Source organism: Cupressus sempervirens, chromosome 7, assembly GCF_028749045.1.
Source record: "Cupressus sempervirens isolate cs-2001-9-10 chromosome 7, ASM2874904v1, whole genome shotgun sequence".
Lineage (NCBI taxonomy): Eukaryota > Viridiplantae > Streptophyta > Pinopsida > Cupressales > Cupressaceae > Cupressus > Cupressus sempervirens.
Genome location: NC_143124.1, coordinates 229,946,882 through 229,968,706, shown reverse-complemented (window position 1 = coordinate 229,968,706; position 21,825 = coordinate 229,946,882). Strand labels below are relative to the sequence as shown.

At 35.7% G+C, this 21,825-nt stretch overlaps 1 protein-coding gene across 10 annotated transcripts in view; it reads left to right on the top strand.

The window, feature by feature from the left end:
* LOC149546340 (uncharacterized) overlaps positions 1 to 21,825 on the top strand; it is a 199,069-nt gene that overhangs the window by 95,512 nt on the left and 81,732 nt on the right. For all 10 annotated transcript variants that reach the window (XR_016353696.1, XR_016353694.1, XR_016353697.1 and 7 more), the window contains exon 5: positions 11,350 to 11,448. Coding sequence is in view for 4 of the 10 variants with exons in the window: in XM_089791163.1 (XP_089647289.1) it covers positions 11,350 to 11,448 (99 nt within the window). In the remaining 6 variants the exon portion in view is untranslated. The remainder of the gene's footprint in view (positions 1 to 11,349; positions 11,449 to 21,825) is intronic.

Below are 21,825 nucleotides of genomic sequence, written 5' to 3'. Positions count from 1 at the left end.
ATCCCATCTTGTGATCTTCTCCTTTCCTCTTCTGTTTCTTTCCAATTGAACCTCTTGCCACCAGATTTTGGCATGGCCTTTCAATTTGGCCTTTGCAAACTTAACCCTATCTGGGTCCCTGATATCCTCATACTCAAAGTATTCTTCCAGTTCATTGATCCAATCGATCAACTCATCTGGTTTCAGATTTCCTGAAAATACACCCACTTCAATTGTGGGTCTTTTCCCAAACTTAGTAATGGGCCTAAAAAGCCTTTCCTCTGCATGATTCAGAACTTCCCCGTTAAATTCCCCTTCTGGTCTCATAACTTCTTCTTCATTGTCATCCTCATTGTCGTCACCAGCGGCAACATTTGCTCCTCTACGGAGCTCCTCTTGCAATGCTTGTACCTGCCTTTGGAGGGCTCTAACCTCCTCAGGATTAATAGCTCTGGCCCTTCCACCACGCTCTCTTCGTGGAGGCATCTTCTAACTTGAACCCACAACCACACAGTCCTGGTGCAAACTGCCTCACAGTTGGCGCTCTGTCTACACTCTCAGGAAAACCAGCTCTGATACCACTTGATGGGGACACAACCCAAGAACAGAATGGACACAACAGAAAAAGGAAATTGTATTAATTGAGAAAATAAGCTAGTACAAACAGTACAGAGAAAATAAACTTCAAAACATGCCCTAAGGGCTTACAATAGCATAATTCTGGAGATAATTTCTCCTTTAAGTGCCTCCTCTCAAACTCCACTCCGAACTGCCTTTTACAATGCCAGAAATCTCCTTAAATAGACTCCGGAGGGTTAAGGACTAGGAGTACATTCTAGAAAGTGCTAGTAGGCATCCACCGACCAAATAGAAGGTTCCAGAAGCTGCGTTAGAAGTCGGTGCAACTCTAGAAGAATGCAGAAACGGTAACCGAACTTCCGGGAGGCATAACTTTTGAACCATAGCTCCGATTGATGAACCGTTTACATTTTCGGAAAGCTCTTGAAGCGCTCTATAGCTGTATGGACAAGCTTTGCTCGTCGCCCATTTTTTGGCCCTTTTCGAGGTCATTTAATGCCCCTAACCTGACTTTGAAGCATTCTTAGGAGGTCTCCAAAACCCGAAAAACTGCAATAACTTTCAAACCGTGGGGCCTTTTGACCTGATTCTTTTTCTGGAATGCTCTAAATCACAGTTACATTCATCTGGCCAATTCACACCTTCTAGGTTACCAAAATGATGGCCAAATTGCATGCTCCTATTTTTTCGGGATTTTCTAGCACACTGATAGTTGAACTGTGAGAGTTGGAACCTTTATTTGACCCAAATGGGTGTCCAAAAATGAAAACACATGAAATAGAAACTAAGTCTAAGTACATTTTTTGGGTGACACAGGATTGTCCTTATACCTCTGGATGCTCCTGCATCAATCTTATAGGCAGTTTGTAGAATTACGGAGTGCAGTGATCGCACTCAAAGATTTGATGGAGTCATGGGAGACCCTTCTTAACTTATCTAGAGAAAATCACAAAGACATCTTCGAAAAGTTGTGAAGAGCATGGTGGAAAGTAATTGCCATCACAGGGGGAGCAAGCAACAAAGACCATACATCCACTCTACCTCCACTGTGCCCATTATCATCGATGACAAAAAGGGGGAGAAGTTATATAAAGGGTTAGAAGGCAAAGGGGGAAAAGAAAGATATATAGGGAAAGAAGACAAATAGAAGAGACACAAAGGGAGTATATACCTTAGGAGGAGCATGGACAAACACCCAAACAAACTGTGATATGGGTAAAAGAAAATCAAGGAGGAACAAAGCCAAGAAAAAAATAGTCGAGGAACATAAACAGGCAGAATGAATCAAGTATCTTTTTGACCTACAATGTATATAGTATAGCAAGTTTTGCCATCAATGCCAAAGGGGGAGATTTTTGGATTAAGCTACATCAACAAGGCAAATGATGAGCAATGAACTCAAGCACAGAGTTAGAAGATTGTGTTGTCATTGATTGGCAACCAGTTAACAAGAAGTCTCAAGGTGTTGCAAATGCAACCAGTAGTAGACTGGAGTACTGGTCAGGACAGTGGAGTCAAGAAAGAAGTGTGAATGCTAAGTGGCCACAACCTAGTCACAACTGATGTGACAACATGAGAGGAAGCTTTGAACATGATAAAGACATGTAGCAGAGTAGTACAATAAAATGCGGCTAAAGCACGCAAGGTCACAAATCTAGCTATAGATGTGTAGGCAACCAACCTCGTCTATAAGCATAGTCATCTACAGAGAAGTAGTCACGAGGATCTCTAGACTATGCTTACTATGGAGTTTAAAATTCAAATTGCTGTTTGAGCAGGATAACTTTAGAGTTTGCATTCGCAATCTGATAGAGTGATTTAAAGAAACACTTGACACTCATTTCAAGTGCTAGTTGTTGGCCAAAAAGCAATAAAGTGAAGATATCCACTATACAAAAGAAAAGAGACAAGAATGTGATGTCTCCATGATTGTATAAGCTAGAGAATCCATCAGAGGTAGATAGTTGCAAACAACAAGCTACAACAGGTGCTAAGTGCACGAGAAGAGCAAGGGCAGAGAGCAGGAGGACTCTTACCCAAGCTAAAGTAGAAGAGGAAGATCAGAGCATCTTCAAAGTATCATAACAGAGGATCTACCAAGAAAGGTGTGCCACATATTTAGATCACTACATTAGTTTTTTTTTCTAGCCATTGCATCTATTGTAAGCTTTAACAGGTCAAAATTGTAAGAAGTCTTTGAAATCCTCTAACCAGGTCTCTCTGAAAGAGATTTAAATTCTCTAGCAAGGTAGCCTTAACAGGCTGTTGTAATCCTAATAGGTTACTGGCATTCCTAATAGGATGCGATCTCAGAAGGAACATATGTAAGCCTTTAACAGGGCACCCTTTTTCTTACAAGGAAAGGCTAGTGGGTACATTACTCCCACCATGGTTTTCACCCTCATCCCAGGGGTTTCCACGTAAAAATATTTGTGTAATTGATGTATGCTTCTGTGTGGAATATTGTATGGTTTTATTGCATAGCATTTATCATTTCCTTGATAGTTAAAATAGTAGTGACACAATGTGTAGAAAAGATCAATAGACTAACCGACAAATTTTGTAAAAGTGTGTGTACTAATTAATGCCTCCTCTTAGTACCATTTGGGACCAACAAACATATGAATACCATTTGAGATTCACAATGGGCAAAGGGGGTTTTAGCACAAAATTTAAAGATGATGAATGAAGGATAACAAACCTTAACAATGAAAAAGATAGGCTATGCCGAACACATTCGAATCAAGATACCAAGAAATGAGTGCATTTTGTTAGATCGATTACATAGATAAGAAATACAGCCATAAACAAATAAAGAACTCTAAGACAACAATTTATCTTGTGAAAACCCTCTAACTTGAGGAGAAAAACCTAGCCACACAAAAGAAATATCTCTTATATTAAATAAAATAGATGCATGAGTACAATGCTTCTATTTGAATACACAACTCATCACACAAAGCAATGATATATATCTTGATTTGAGATACTATTCATATCATAACCGAAAGTCTCTTCATTTTCCAAATGTGTGACACTTCATATTTCCAAATGCATGTCTCTTCATACCCTCCAACACATGTCTCTTCATATTTCCAAACATGAGTATATGAAAGAGCACCATGGAGGTAATTAGGATACATTAGTAGACATATGCATACCATTTGAGATTCACAGTGGGTAAAGGGGGTTTTGGCACACTAATGATGGCGAAAGAAGGATAACATACCTCAACATATGAAAAGATAGGCTATGTCAACACATTCATATCAAGATACTAAGAGAGAAGTGTACTTTGTCACATGGATTACATAGATAAGAAAATCCATTGGATTCCACTATTGTGTAAGAGAATAGTAACTTAGCACACAAAAAATTACTAATAATAACTTATTAATACATTCAAGACACACGACTAAATGCAAGCTTCATTATTTCTTTGAAAATAAAAAGTTTAGAACCCCTTTTGTATATAGTATAAAGCCAAAATTGTCTTTGGAAATTTCTTCATAGTAAAACATTGGATTCCACAAATGTGAAACTGAAAATAGAACCAGAAATAGCAAACAATCAAATTGGAGCAAAGCATTACCTTGGAAAACAAAAAACTCTCTCTATAGAGGGAAATGACCCTGCCCACAAAACCTGCAAATTTTATTAACAAATAGAGTATTACAGAGCTTCAGAGTTTTCCAAAATCAGGTAAGGATTGACATAGACTAAAACAAAGATATCGATTGAACTTTAACACAATCGATATGAACACTATATCAATTGAACATGATTACAACTAATATGAAATTCTCTTGAATTTGATAGACAATAAATAAGATGTCTACATCAAATTGAACACAAAAATAAACCTGAAGACCAAGGTTTAGGTTGTAGCATTTGAATAGGAGCACTGAACTCTCTATGACTGATAAACGATATCTTCCGCACAATCAGATAAATGAATTACGCCCTTTTTGGAGAGTAACCATACCTTTCATCACGCGATACATGCACAAACATGACTGATCTGATATCTTTCCTTTCTGAACAATGGCAGGGTCGCTCTGATTTCCGTCGAGTCATGTGGCTTCTACTCATAACGTCACTTACCTAGCAGTGACTAATCTTTGGGGGGGATGGTTACACTATGGAGGCTGTAAATGATACACAGACATTCACACTTGGAAGGAACCATTGAGAGTCATGCCAACATAGCAGTGCTGGTGGAAACTTCACTCTATTTGCATCATGTTAACACATGTCTTGTTATTATTGAATTGATGCTGTCATATAAACATAGTTCTAAAACAATGGAAACGTTAAGAGTTAATTCTCAAATATTTAGAAATACCAATTTCATGAATAGAGATAGCAGCAGTCTCATTTAGATTAAACCAGTAAAACTTAGCATTTCATATGACGCTATTAAATTTAACACTCCCTCTTAGCAAATATGAAAACAATTAAGTAGTCATGGATTCTCTCAACATGACAAAGCAATAATACTTAACTCATAATTTAAAATCATGGATTCACTCAGCGTGATAACTAGAATAATTTATTTACAGCTAATAATCATGCAATCACTCAACATGATAAACTTGTAAGAATCACAGCTAAGCCTTTAATCACAAACACTCTCAACGTAAACTGTCATGGAATTGGCAAGTGAAGGTTCTGGTTCAAGCTTGATGGTACAAACCTGGCACTGATACCACGTTGAAAATAGAACTAGAAATAGCAAACAATGAAGTTAGAGCAAATGATCACCCTGGGAAAAACCCTCTTCACAAAGGGAAACAACCCAACCGACAAAACATGTAAATTTTACTAACAAATAAAGTATTACAAACCTCCAAATCAGAGTTTTTCAAATCTAGTAGGGATTGACATAGACTAAAACATAGATATCGATTGAACTCTTAACACAATCAATATGCACTCTATATCAATTGAACACTATTATGACTGATATGAAATCCTCTCAGATTTGGTCGACAATGAACAGGATGTCTACATCAGATTGAACACAAAAATAAACCTGAAGACCAAGGTTCAGGTCGTAGTATCTGAATACAAATACTGAACTCTGTATGAGTGATAACTCCAGACAATATCTTCCAAACAGATGGAGAAATGAATTACACCCTTTTTGGAGAGCGACCAGACCTTTCATCACGTGATACATGTACAAACATAACTGATTCAATATCTTTCCTTTCCGAACAATGGTAGGGCCGCTTTACTTTCTGCCAACTCCTGTGGCTTCTACTCATAAGTTCACTGACCTGGTAGTGACTAATCTTTGGCGGGGATGGTTACACTATGGGGGCTGTAAATGATACACATGCATTCACACTTAAGAGGAACCGTTGGGAGTCATGCCAGCATAGCAGCGCTGGTGGAAACTTCACTCTATTTGCATCATGCTAACACCTGTGTTGTTATTATAGAATTGATGGTGTCATTTAAACACAGTTCTAAAACAATGGAAATGTTAGAGTTAATTCTCAAATTTTCAGAAATAACAGTTTCATGAACAGAGATAGCAACAATCTCATTTAGATAAAACTAGTAAAACTTAGCATTTCATATGATGCTATTAAATTTAACACTCCCTCTTAGCAAGTATGAAAACAACTAAGTAGTCATGCATTCTCTCAACATGACAAAACAAGAATACCCAACTCATAGTTTAAAATCATGGAATCACTCAACAAGATAAGTAGAATAATTTATTCAAAACTAATAATCATGGAATCACTCAACATGATAGACTTGTAAGAATCACAGCCAATGCTTTAATCACAGACTGTCTCAACGTGAATTGTCATGGAATCGGCAAGTGAAGATTCTGGTTCAAGCTTGATGGCACAAACCGACTCTGATACCATGTTGAAAATAGAACTAGGAATAGCCAACAATGAAATCAGAGCAAAGCATTACCTTGGGAAAAACCCTCTTCACAGAGGGAAACAACCCAACCCACAAAACTTGCAAATTTTATTGACAATAAAGTATTACAGAGCTCCAAATCAGAGTTTTCCAAAACCCAGTAAGGATTGACATAGACTAAAACATAGATATCGATTAAACAATAACACAATCGATCTGCACACTATATCAATTGAACACAATTACAACTGATATGAAATCCTCTCAAATCTGATGGACAATGAACAAGATGTCTACATTAGATTGAACACAAAACTAAACCTGAAGACCAAGGTTTAGGTCGTAGTATCTGAATATGAACACTGAACTCTATATGAGTGATAACTCAGGACGACATCTTCTACACAGATGGATAAATGAATTACGCTCTTTTTGGAGAGCAACTAGATCTTTCATTACGTGATACATGCACATACATAACTGGCTCGATATCTTTCCTTTTTGAAAAATGGAAGGGTCACTCTACTTTCTGCCAAGTTGTTTGGCATATACTCATAATGTCACTGACCTGGCAGTTACTAATCTTTGGCGGGGATGTTTATACTATGGAGCCTGTAAATGATACACACACATTCGTACTTGGAAGGAACTGTTGGGAGTCATGCCAGCATAGCAACGCTAGTGGAAACTTCACTTTATTTGCATCACTCTAACACCTGTCTTGTTATTATTGTATTGATGCTGTCCTATAAGCATAGTTCTAAACCAATGGAAACGTTAGAGTTAATTCTCAAATATTCAGAAATAACAATTTCATCAACAAAGATAGCAACAGTTTCATTTAGATAAAACCAGTGAAACGTAGCATTTCATATGACGCTATTAAATTTAACACTCCATCTTAGCAAATATGAAAACAACTAAGTAGTCATGGATTCTCTCAACATGACAAAACAAGAATACTAAACTCATAATTTAAAATCATGGAATCACTCAACATGATAACTAGAACAATTTTTCACAACTAATAATCACGAAATCACTGAAAATGATAGACTTGTAAGAATCACAACTAAGCCTTTAATCAACACTCTATCAACGTGAATTGTCATGGAATCGACAAGTGAAGTTTATGGTTCAAGATTGATGGCACAAACTTGGCTATGATACTATGTTGAAAATAGAACCAGAAGTAGGAAATAATGAAATTAGAGCAAAGAATTACCTTGGGAAAACTCTCTTCACAGAGGGAAACAACCCAAGTCACAAAACCTGCAAATTTTATTAACAAATAAAATAGTATAGAGCTCCCAATCAGAGTTTTTCAAAACCCAGTAACGATTGACATAGACTAAAACATAGATATTGATTGAACTCTAACACAATCGATAGGAACACTATATCAATTGAACACAGTAAAAACTGATATAAAATCCTCTCAAATCTGATCGACAATGAACAAGATGTCTACATCAGACAACACAAAAAGTAAACCCGAAGACCAAGGTTTAGGTCGTAGTACCTGAATAAAAGCATTGAACTCTATATGAGTGATAACTCCAGACAATATCTTCCACACAGATGGAGAAATGAATTACACCCTTTTGGAGAGCGATTAGACCTTTCATCACATGATACATGCATAGACATAATTGTCTCAATGTCTTTCCTTTCCAAACAATGACAACATCACTCTACTTTTTGTTGAGTTGTGCGGCTTCTGCCCATAGTGTCACTAACTTGGCAGTGACTAATGTTTGGTGGTGACGGTTACACTATGGAGACTGTAAATGATACACATGCATTTGCACTTGGAAGGAACCGTTGGGAGTCGTGCCAACATAGCAGTGCTGGTGGAAAATTCACTCTATTCTCATTACTCTAACACCTGTCTTGTTATTATTGAATTGATGTTGTCATATAAACATAGTTCTAAACCAATGGAGTTATTTCTCGAATAGTCAGAAATAACAATTTCATGAACGGAGATAGCAACAATCTCATTTAGATAAAACCGGTAAAACTTAGCATTTCATATGATGCTATTAAATTTAACACATGTAAGAGACATACAAAAAATTAGTAGTAATAACTTAAGAATACACTCAAGGCATATGACAAAATTAATTCTTCACTATCTCTCTAAAAAATATTGAAGTTTGAAATCCCTTTTGTACATAGTGTAAAGCCAAAATTTTGTTTGGAAAGTTCTTCATAGTTTCCCCTTGATAAGCCTCCCTTTATATTTGAATTAGTCTTTTATTTATAGGCTCACCTTGATAACTAACTTGTAAGCACTTAGAGTAACCATTTGGGTAACTACTTAGGATTACTACCTAGGCAACCACTTAGGATAACTACCTAAGGTGGTCACTTGAGCTGGTCACTTGGAATAACTTCTTAGCAAAACTTCCTAAAATAGTTACTTAGGATAACTACCTAAGGAAGTAATTAGTGTAACTATCTATTTGAAACTAAGTTGGGATTTGTTGAACTTTTACAATGATAGAGCCGAAAAACTAACTTTAATTATAGTGCATCACAAAAGTCACTCTTACAAAAGGATAGTTAGCAAATCCTAATTTTGAAAAAAAAAAATTTATTCACTCGGTGCTGGTATACTTGGGCTTCCAACCTCCTTAGCTCTGTGGGTATCAATATTGACCGCCTCCCTTTTAGTATTCCCTGGACACTACCGCTCATCTCCTCCCCCTCAGTTGGAGTTGAATGAGATCACCAGGATAGACATCTATAGGAGGTATATTCATGTAACTTGGGTCAATCTGTCGGGGGGCTTTTGCTCTCATATGGGCTTCTACGTGGAGCACTATATCGACATTTAGGATGACATTATTGTTCGACCTTACTACGCTTCCCAGTGGCAGCCCCATGCCTTATAGATCTAGTTAGGCTCTTACAGAGTTGACTCTCATTGGCTCCGTATCTAGCTCCATATCCATAAAGATCACCAAACCAACAAAGATGAGCGGATTTGTCAGTCTTGTGGCATGGGCGTGGTTGAGACTGAGATCCATTTCCTATTCTATTGTCCAATCTACTACAAGATTCAAAGGATGTTCCATTGTTTATTCAGAGAGTGTAGGACCCTGCCCTCCTTTAGGAATGTCAATCACTCGTCGTGATTTATCCCTCTTTGGATCTACATCCCCTTATTAGTTTATCACTTCCTTCTTCATTCCAGTTACTTGTCCTAGAGGAACCAAGTGGTCTGGGAGCCCATCCACTATTACCCATACTAGATCGGTGAGATAGTGCAGATATCACTCGCACATGCACCATTAGCAACAATAGTCCCCCTCTCTCTGGTGATGGGTTCGGACTTCTCCACACATATACAGTTTTCCTTCGGTTTTGAGCTACTTTTCAACTATTGTGATCCGCTAGTTGTTTCACGATTTTGTGGTCTCTCTTTTGTGGCATTGTTTCTCTTTCTTTGCTTCTTGCCCATTTTAAGATATATTTTGTAATATTAGTAATATGATGTGGAAATGAAACATTGTCTATCCACAACTCATATATTTTGTCTGGTGTAAGTATAGCTCAGAAATTTTATTTTGTGAGCATCTATAGTTGAAGAAAATGATTATGTGACGAACATTACACAATACTCTCTCAATATTGTCTTAAATTTTAAACTGTTTGACTAAATGATGGCATGACAAAATTGTAAAAGTTTGCAAGTTTTTGTTAACTATTTTGGGGCAGTATATTTCACTAGTCCTATATGGTTAAATAATAAAATATTTTATACAAATGTCTTTTCCCTTCCTTGTTGTTTGGGAATAGATTAGGTTCTATCTACATCTATTACACAACATTATAGTTTTTGTTGAATCTTCTGAGAGCTCAACTTTGTTGCATTTTAAAAGTCATACTTAGGAGGATTTCTAGGTGCATTGGTGGTGAGCAATGAATAAGGGGATTAATTTTAAAGAGTATACACTTGTTTCACATTCTTAGATGTGCAATGTTACACACACACACGGTACAATAGAATACTATAGGTCCTAAACACTAACAACCAATATAGTGAGAGTTTAGTGAAAAATATTTAGGTTTTCATGTACAAAGGATATGACTTTGTGAAGACCTATTTTTGCATGATATATCTCTTTCATTGTCTAGTGTAGAACTCTTGGATTGTCCTCCATGGTTTTGCATAGCTAGAAGTGTGGAGGAGCTGTCCCTCTTGTTTGTTGGCCCTTAGTTGCTTATACTCTACTAATGAGCCCCATCACATTAATCTAGATTGACTTTCATTCCAAAGCCTAGTTTTTGTTTCAATCCTTAAGGAATGTCGGACTACAATTATAAGTGTAAACACAAGGGAAACTTAAATATTAAATTCCCATTAATAAATAAATGCAACATATAGAAAAAGGAAATGTGTTACATTTTGCATGAAGAGAAAGTTTTGTCAACACAAGATTAATAATGTGAATGGTAGTTGAAACTAATGCAACTGATACTGATATTGAAATAGGAAGACAAAATGTATTACACATGATGCAAGTACTGAATAATTAGAAAAACATGCAATTTTCCAAATTTGATCTTTGTGGGCTTAATACTTCCCTATTCTTATACTATTTGATTGGTAACAAGTGAAACTCAATGTTCAATGATTTATGTTTCTTCTCATTTCTTTGTTGTTGTAGGCATTTAATTTTGATTCTATATTTATTTGGTGCACCTCATGTAATTGCAGCTCTCATCTTAAAAATTCATGTAGGATTGGGTACATATGCATGTTCTCAAGTGAGAAATACCCTTGTGTATTTTAATATAACATATATTCTCTAGAAGAATGCATTTATGTATTTATAGGAAGAAATGTTGTTTTCTTGATACTCATTTAGTTTTGATTGTTCATATATTCAGTTGAGGAGTTTGTGAGGGAGTCTCCAAGATTTTCGAAAGATCATTTTGGAAAGGTCAAAGAATCTTTTGGTGGTTTTACTTCTAGGCAAAGAGCACAAGGTAAAAAGTTGTGTTCCTATATTATGCATATTTTATTTTTGTTCTCGATGTTATATATTTTTGATTGAATAAATGAACACTATCCAATGTGATTTATTTGGATCAGATAAAATTGAAGGACAAGTTAGTTGCTAATCTTTCTTTGTTTGATGAAAGAAACACATTGATATTTTTATAGAGAACAAATTTGGTGAAATTTGAAGAAATAAAGCAGTAACAAAATCTATGACCCCCACCCCAAAAGAGGTCTTGTAATGCCCTCCATCTAAGGCATCATCTTTTCTATAGGTTAGCTTATGATTTTGGTCATTGTAGGCTAACATGGTGCATAAGGAACTCTTTTGAAGATACTCTATGGCTCTTCAATTGGCGTTTTGGTGCCTATTTTAGTACTCTCCATCCCAGTGTATCAGTTTATTTGTTATTTTGCTTCCAATGGTATTTTAGGCTCTTTCTATACACACTTCCTACTTTTAGTAAGTCACTTGGTCGTTTCGCTCCATACTAATTATGGTAAGTCAACAGGATGGTTAGAGGGCACCATTATATATCCAAAAAGTTGATAGGACAAGTAGTTGGCTTGATATTTGGAATTGAATGGAGTTTAATGATTTAACTTAATTAATTAAAGTCTAATCTACCATTGACTTTAATATAATTAATTAAATTAAATATCTTAATGATGAAAAGGGATATAAGGGTCAAATGTGCTTTTAATATATTAATGTCACGAAGTATTTAATTACTATGCAAAATGGGGTGCCAACATATGGAGGTATAAGGATATTAAAGTGACAATAATAAAGTATAAAGTTTGTTAATGGAATCCTACATCTTGCTAATAAAGGATGTGCTTATGAAGTCATCTCATCTGTTGAGATGTATCATGATTATAAGCATTTAATGATTAACAAAGAACAAGTTCTACAACAACTCATGAAGGATGTAGAGGCAGCAATAGTGAAGATTGATGAGCAAAAACACATGATCAGTGAGTGTTTCAAGATGCTGTCATGTGGAGATATCACTTAGAATGATGAACTCAGGAAAGAAGAGGGCATTCTTACAGAGTTCACTGAAACAATTCGCTTACAACTTGAAGCGGATGATTTCAATCTCAATGTAATGAATATATTTGCAAGCTAGAAGTGTTTATTAGATGAACTACAAAGCAAAAAGAAGGTTTCTGTCAAGGAGATTTTAGAGGTAGCTAATACATATTGAAGGATCATAATGGTTCTTGAGTATACTAGTGAGCCCGTTGCCGAGGTTGTGTAGAATGCACTACCAAAATTTACAAAGATTGTAGAGACCCTATGAACATTTCAAATTTTCATATGCTTTAAGTAGAATAGTTGTAGGAAGATTACATGTAAAGAGCATTTATGTTGTAAATATAGGATAACATATACCTGTATAATCAGCTTATGTAATTTAATTGTAATTGCATTAGGCATGCAACTTTGAATAAAGTCAAAGTAGTTAGTTAGGATAAGTATGGGTGGTTGAGGTTGTTAAACTTTTTCCGCCACTTTTCTCTCTTCATTTTTCCTATATAAAGAGGAGAGTTCATTGTAAATAATCACTTTTTTTTCTTTATAGAACGCTGGGCTTGTGCCTAGAAAGTTTGTGCAAGTCCTTGAAGTGAATAAAGAAGCAAGTTTATCCCAAACTTTGTGTTGAGATACTTGAAACTGATCATTGTCTCTTATGTTACATTGATTCATTCATCTTTGTTACTTCTCTTTTTATAAGCATTGGAATGTTTGATGTTGTTTTTGGAAGACTTCGAGACTTTGGGTTCTTACTATCAACTACACAAGTTAAGATATAATTGCTGTCTTAAGGTTGTCCTTACGCCAATACTTAAGCCACTGGTATTACCGTAGTAATAAATTCTTGTTGTTTAATTGCAAGTAGTAGTTTGTAATATAAAATCATTCCTAAAAAAAGAGGAACTGATTCAGTAAACCACCCATTTGTTAATTCCAGTTAGGTCATTGTTGTAGCCACCTATGGTAAGAAGGGAGCCTCCCCTATTGCTGAGAGGAGAGATTTATCTCACTACACCATTGCCTAAAGTTCCCATTTTGTAAGCTATAGTTACAATGGCTTACAAAATTTTTAGCCAACAATTTTTGGCGACTTTGCTAGGGATCAAATGCAGTCGGAAGTCTCTTGCTTTCATTTGAAGTTTTACACCCTTTTGTTTGGTATTTGGAAAGTTATAGGTTATCACAGTGGCTAGTTTTGAGTATGAGTATTTGAGAAGAAAGAAAGCTGAAAGTTCATCGAGTTTTGCTAGATCACTGTAGGCTCAACAAGCTTGTTTTGATTTACTCACCAAAATCCCTTCTCTTTCTTGAACCACAAGTTACCCACTTTGTAAAAAGAAAAACCTTGGTAACCGTTGAAGATTCCTAGTTTTTCTTTAAACCTTTGCTTTCCATTGCCCATACTCGTATTCCTAATACCATGGCTGCTCTTGCTGCTACTGGCCCATGGGGGACAGCTTTTGGTCCACTAAATCTTGCACCACCTCTACATGCCTTACCACAAGGTTCACAAAAGAACTTTCCCAAGTTCTATGGGGATGGTAAACAACACCTAGATGAACATATGAAGGCATTCTACATAGCATGTGGTGTGTTTGGTGTGCAACATCAAGATGTTTTTGTAAGGCTCTTTATTGAGACTTTACAAGGAATTGCAGCAGATTTGTTCTACAACTTAGTTACGGGTGCAATCACTGATTGGGATTCTTTGAAGACTAAGTTTGAACAATGTTTCAAGCCTACTGAGAATGAGCATGCTTTTCTCGCACAACTTACCTGGATGAAGACAAAAGCACAAGAAGACATGAGAATTCATTGCCAAATTTAATAAGTTGGCTAATCGGATTCCTACTTCTTCACAACCTATTGCTGAAAATCTAAAATGCTTCTTTATCAATACTCAGCTTCTTGCTGAGAAGAGCTGCTCTTCCAAATCTCGCTACAGCCCAAACATTGACGACATAAATTGAAGATGATCTTATCATGGCTGGTAAGATACAGAGGGATCGTGCTAAAGATAGTTTCAACAATTCCAATGGTGGAACACCATTGGAAGTATGGATTCTATGATGCAAAAATTGGTGAATGATGTACTTGCCTTGAAAAATCAAATATCTCAAAATTCATTCAAAGCTTCGTACAAAGATATTCCACGAAGGTAATTTCCCGATGCTACACATAATTATGCAGCTAAGGATCAAGCAAAGCTTCCCCCTCCTCCAGAGAGGCTTGCACTTGAAGCCCCGCCAAGCAATCAAGCTACGTGATACTTCAAGAATGAGTAATTTAGTTCTGTACCAGAGAATTATTAGGAGGAAGACACTGCTGTTCCATACAATGATGATGATGAGACAGCCGGTGACTCTAATATTGTGTATGTTTACTATGAAGATCCGGATCCTAAAGATAGCTTTGGTCATGCATATTTTATGATGCGTTCTCAAACACAACTAGCAAGACAATAAGAAGAAGCTGAAAAAGCAAAAAATGGATGCTGAAACATCAATTACTCTTGCTTAAAGAGGAATGCCTCTGCTCACTCTTCCAAAAGATGGAGCAAGTAACCAAATAAGTACATATGCTGTTCCTAATTTCTTTAGTATACAAAAACCTAGTGGGCCTAATCCAAAGCCTCAAGCTGAAACTTTTAGTTCTTCTTTGGCTAATTCCTTTCAAGTATTTAATATCATTGATAATTCTAAAAGATCCAAAATTCAGATGTTTGAGGTTGAAAATGTGCAAGCTTATCTAGATCAGCTAGAAAGGCTTAATACGTTTGTTAAAGAGTCTCAACCTACTCAAATACAAGGTGCTATTCTAGAACCTAAAGGTCTCCCTAATAACCTAGTTACTATTCCCTCAAGCGTTCCTGGAAAGATAGAACCTTTCTATATTTCCTTGTTAATCAATGGTTGCAAGTTGAGTAACTGTGTTATTGACTTTAGTGATTCTGATAACGTCATGTCATTTAAGGTAGCTGAAGCACTAGGTCTTACTCTAACCAAGACTTTTGGAAAATTTTATTCCATGGAGAATAAGCAAGTTCGTCTTTGAGGTCAAATTAAGGATGTGTAATTTGCATTCGCATTCTTCCCTGAAAAGAAAATCAAAATGATTCTTTTGGTTGTTGATGTTCCTGCTTCCTATGGCATGTTGTTAGGCCATAATTTTTGTAAAGATGTGGGAGGAGAACTTAACATGGATATGTCTGAAGCAAGAATACTCGTTAAGGGTGTTATGCAAAAGCTACTTCCTGAAAGAGAAAAAAAGTACAGAGTCATCAAGTCGGAAGATCCTTGTGCACAAATTCCTTTTGAATCAATTGGAATGGGAAATTACTATCTTCATGCTATTGAAATTTCAGAATTTGCTGAGGATTATCACCTTGATGATTCTATTACATCTTGTGTTTCAGATAGTGATAGGTTTGCAGATGCAAGTGAAGAAACGTGTGTTTCATTACCAATAGCACCTTCGATCATGGGTGAAAAAGTTATGCTTTCTGCTATGGAAGATGAAGATGTTGCAAGTGCTTCCCAACCAAGTGATGAAGTTGTTGATTCTAATGACGTTTGGATATTATAATTTGATGGCGTGGTACTGGTACCGGGATGGTTTTAATCTCACTAGAAGGAGAAATGTTTCCTTATTCCTACAAGCTGCAGTTTGACAACACCAACAATACTGTGGAGTATGAAGCATTGATACTTGGTATGAATGCTGCACAAATTAAAGGAATTCACACTTTGCATGCTCGAGGTGATGCTAAGCTTGTGGTATGCCAAATTTGAAATCAATATCAAACAAAGAACAAAAGGCTTAAGCATTGTTGAAATCTGGTTTGGGATTATGTTGATGGATTTGATGCTTTCAATATTTCAATGGTTCCTAGAGAATTTAATGCTAAAGCTGATTCTTTTTCTGTTTCAACAATGCTCTTAATTCCTCATGAGTGTTTTGAACAAGACAAATATTCCATCCAATTGGTCTTTTGTCCCAGTGTTCTAGACAATTGTGAGCATTGGCAAATTTTCAATGATCATCAACTTTGATGAGCTTTATTTTGAAGTTAGTAACACACCTCCTCAGGAGAGTGTCCCTAGCAAGGATCCTATCATTGTTGAGGATTTCATTCAACTCAAAGGTAACAAAATTCCTCATGGTTTGGTTTCTTTGGAAAGATTGTTCAATAAGCATGATCAATATGTCAAACATCGACAAGAAGCTGGGTCTAGTTCAGCAATGGTATTTGAGAGGTACAATCTTGGATTGGATGCTGATCCAAAATTGTGAATATTGGTGAGTGTTGTAGACTTGAAGAAAGGGATCGTTTCATTGATCTATTACATGAATACATGGATGGTGGCATATTCATATGACGATCTCAAGTCTTTTCATCCTAAAGAGTTGCAACATGAAGTTTCCTTAAAGGTGAGTGTGGTTCCATATAGGAAAAAACAAAGATAGTATGGTCCCAAGATTTCTGGTATTATCCTATTAGAAATCCAAAAGATGTTGGATGCAAAAATAAATTTTCCAATTCAACATTCTACTTGGGTGGCAAACATTGTTCTAGTGAGGAAAAAGAATTTTGAGATTTGTATGTGTGGATTTCCGGAATTCAAATCAGGCATCTTTGAAGGATAATTATCCATTGCCAATCATGGACCATGTTTTGCAGATAGTTACTAGATCACAAATGTTATCCATGCTTGATGGGTTTTCAGGCTATAATCAGAGTGGGGTCAAAGATGAAGATCAATACAAAACAACATTTACAACTCTGTGGGGTACATTTGTATATAATGGGATGCCCTTCAGGTTGATAAACGCAGGTGCTACTTTCCAACGGGCAATAGATTTTGCCTTTCGTGATATCAAGGATAAGATCATTGTAGTCTATCTTGATGATCTTACCTTGTTTTCAAAACAAAGACAAGATCATGTTCATCATCTAAGTCAGGTGTTTGAAAACTGTCAAAGACATGGGATTTCTCTTAGTCCTATGAAATCTATGTTCGGAGTTACAAAAGTAAAGCTTCTTGGACACATGTCCAAAGAAGGAATCAAGATTGATCTTGGAAGGGTTAAATCTGTTCAAAGTTTCTCTCTGCCAACTAATAAGACTGCTGTTCATTCTATCTTCAAAAAGGTGAATTTTCTAAGAAGGTTCATTCTAGACTTTGCAGAGAAGACTCATCATATTTCAAATATGATGAAAGGATCTTCCATGTTTCGTTGGAATATAGAAGGAAAGGCTACTTTTAAAGAAATCAAGGAAGCAATTGCACATGTATGAGTGCTAGTTTGTCCTAATTTCTCCAAGGATTTTATCATGTACAGTTATGCTTCAGAGTATACTATATCAGCTCTTCTCATGCAAAAGAATGCTGAGGACATAGAATCTCCCATTGCATTCATGAGTTGCCCGCTCAAATCACATGAGTTGAAATTTTCATTGATGGAAAAGAATGCCTTTGCAGTGGTTAAAGCAATTAAGCCATTCAGATTTTATATATTGAATTCACATGTGGTGGCCTTGTTCCAGATACTATTGTCAAATCTATTTTGACACAACTGGTGTTTGGAACTAAAAGAGGCAATTGGATTGCCGAAATTCAAGAGCATATGATATTGAAATCAAGCCTATGAAGTTGGTTCAAGGTAGAGGCTTATACCAGCTCATGGCTAAAAATGAACCAAAGCAGAAAGAACTACTTGAAGAACTACCTAAAGTTTTGTTTGTCAGTACAACTGATGAATGGTATTCTGAAATAGCATACTATCTTACATATGGGGAATGTCCTTCACATTTTTCTTACAAGGAAAGGAGTTTAAAGCTTAGAGCTGCTCATTTTGTTCTTTGGGATAGTGGTCTATATAAGCGAGTAGTTGATGGCACTTTCCTTCATTGTGTTGGTAAAGTACAACAAATTAGATTGTTAGCATCGTTTCATGATTCGGTGTGTGGAGGTCATTTTTCAATACCAGTTATTGCTCATAAGATTTTATGAGCAAAGTATTACTGGCCAAATCTTTTTCAGGATACTTATGAATGGGTACGTAAATGTGAAAGTTGCCAACATTTTGTTGGAAAACAAAAGTTAGCATCACTGATATTGAAGCCGGTGGTAATCGAAGAACCTTTCCAGTAATGGGGTCTAGAATTCATTGTTGTAATTAATCTAGTATGCAGTGCATGACATACTTATGTTTTGATTGCTATTGATTACTTCACTAAGTGGGTGGAGGTAATTCCTGTGAAGAATGCAACAACATTAGTGGTGAGTTCATTTCTGAAGGAGTATTATTTTTAGTTTTGGAATACCCGATAAGATTGTTTGATAATGCTTTAGTATTTTCATCATTTGAGATCATACAGTTTTTCTTTGAACATGGGATTACTGTGGCTCATGCATTTGATTATTATCCACAAAGAAATGGACAAGTTGAGTTCAGTAACAAGAACTTGTTTACAATCATAAACAAACTCGTGGATGATAACAAGAGAAAACTTAGCACAAAGTAATGTTTGATGCTTTGTGGGAAGATAGAATTACACCAAAAAGAGCTATTGGCATGTCGCCATTTCAGCTTCTTTATGGTTTAAATGCAGAAATTCCCATAACTTTAGAGCTTCCCGCTCTCGAGTTAGCAAGAACAATAGAAGATGGAACTTTTGAAAGTTCTTTGGAGAAAATAATAATGTTTATTCAGCAGCTCAAAGAACAAAGAACACAAGTGGTGGATAGGCTTGCCACACATCAATTGCAAGTAAAAACATTGTTTGATCAAAAAGGCTAAGCACAAAGAGTTTCAAGTAGGAGACCGGGGTCTACTCTAGGATAAAAGGCAAGAACCAAAGGGCCTGCATGGCTAGTTTGACTCTCTTTGGTGTGGTCCTTTCATTATTCATTCATTGGTAAGAGAAAACAATTTCCTGTTGGCGTATCGCGATGGAACTCCATTTGCACTTTAATACAGTGCATAACATCCGAAGCATTATTTCGAATAAGCTCCAGCTAATTACCTTTGTCATAATGTCCAAGTCTTTTTAGTTTAATATTTTTTCTTTTTCTTTTTAGTCGCCTAACTCTATAGCCCAATATAGTAGATAAAGGCACTTAAAGGTTTGGATTCTGCATCCCTCATTGTTTCTAAGAACGAATGAGGAATGTTCCCCAGTTAGAGCCAGTTGTTGTCCTCAATTTTGACATGTCAAAATTGAGGCAACCTTACGCAATTTTCTCATGGATTCATAGGTGCATCTTTTTTGTTTTAATGCATTCATAAGGCATCATAAAAACAATTTATTAACTCCGAATTGTTCATTGTGTGGTCTTATTTATATGTTTTTTTGAAAGTTCTCTGTTGAGCTTATCCCCAATTGTATGTAGGGAAGAGTTTTCCTTCTCCCACTACAAACACTTGATTTTTGGTTAACTTTCTCATCTTTTCTTTGTTTTTCTTTGTGTTGTTAATAGTTTATGGTCTTGTTTTTGCCTTAGATGAATAGCCCTTGGAATTCCGCTTCGAGCTAACTTAGGTCCAAATCAAAGTTGTCTAGCTCAAGTTATAAGCAAAAACGTAGGGTTTTTAGGTCAACTGCATATTTTAAAACCATCATAAAAGTGGGCTTTTTATTGACAATTGCACGATATAAAGTTCTATATGATATTTAAAGTTAATTTTGTGGTCTCTTTTAAAATTTCAACTCATTCCGAGTTGATTTGACCATAGTTTTTTATGTTTTATGAAAATAGCTTATTTTTCATGTTACTTTATTAAAACTATAGTTAAATATTAAAAATAATTACATGAGACAACTTAAGTGTATAAGTAGTTTTTATTTCATATTGCATATATCTACATGCAAAATACATTACACTCCATGAAAATTCACTTTCAATAAATTCTAAGTCCCAACATCATTAAAAGTGTGCTTTTTAAATGCATTTACATATGTGATTGTGTTTGAAGTTCATTTTTAATAATAAAGGCTTGTGTTTTTAAATCACCATTTAAAGTGGGTTTTTGAAACACATTTACATGTAAATGTAAAATTAAAATGAGTTCTTTAGTCATTTTTATCCAACTGGAGATTTTGGACCCAAATCCATATGTTTTTGATTGAAAATACTTTGTTCCCTTTAAACATAAAGCGTAGGTGGCAAATTTGAAGTTGAGCATATTTTGACAATGTGTTTATGAGTTCCAGAAATGCGTTCCTTATTAGTGGCAATTTTTGGTGCTTTGGCATATATTACAACTCATGTGTTTGACTTAATAAAATGTGTTTTGGTCTAAAAAGACAAAGGCGACAATTTTCTTTGGAGAAACATGTCTTAAAATATATGTATTTGCCCTTCTAATATGCGTTCTTAACCTAGTTGCTTAACATTCCTTTAGTGGCAATTTTTAAAGGAGAAACATATCTGTTTCAAACATATGTTAACACTCCTAAATGCATATTGTTCTAAGCGACAATTTTTGCTAAGAAAGCATGATTTGGGTGATATGTAAATGCTTACGAAAAAGGCGTTTTTGCTTATATTTTCTTCCCATTACTCCAAGCGACAATTTTCAAAGGGAAAGCATATGTTATTGTTCCTTAGAAATACGTTTGGGTGTTTATGATTTTCCCTTTAAGGCTTGGGTGGCAATTTTAAAAGCTTTTGCATGTATTCTCAACACATGCGTATGGGCAAAACAACACATAATGAGCTTGATTTTCATCAAAATACCTGGTGATTTTAAGGCGTTTTTGTATCAAATCTCATCAAAAAGCTTTCTAAGGGTTTCCAATTCCAAGCTTGTTTTTCATCTTTTTGCAAGCTATTTTAGTGCGCTAGGTGCCGTTTTTACATGCCTTTGCATATGAAGTTGTTAGGTCAAAGTTTGTTCCACATTTTGGGCATTGCATTTCTCTAACCATATCCACATGTCCAAATTTGAACCATATTATGAGGATTTTGAAATCTATCGAGTCTTATTTTTGGACAAATCTAAATCCAAAATCTCTTCGATACTTTTCAGAGTTGTTCGAGATTTGGATAAGGATTTGTCTTTGTCATTTTTGGTGGAGTTGAGGTATTTTTTCTAAGGCATTTGCATATATTTGTTGAATGTTCTTGCAAGTCATTGTCATTTCCATTTTCAGATATGTATGCTTTTGTTTTTGAAGTTGTTCCTTCTATCTTCCATCTTCTTCTTCAAGTTGCATATGCAATGTCTCATCTTCCTTGCATATGCAGTTGGGTGTAAAATCCTGTTGTTAAAAGAAAGATAAGTTTGTTTTTCTATTACATGTGAATGCAAGTTA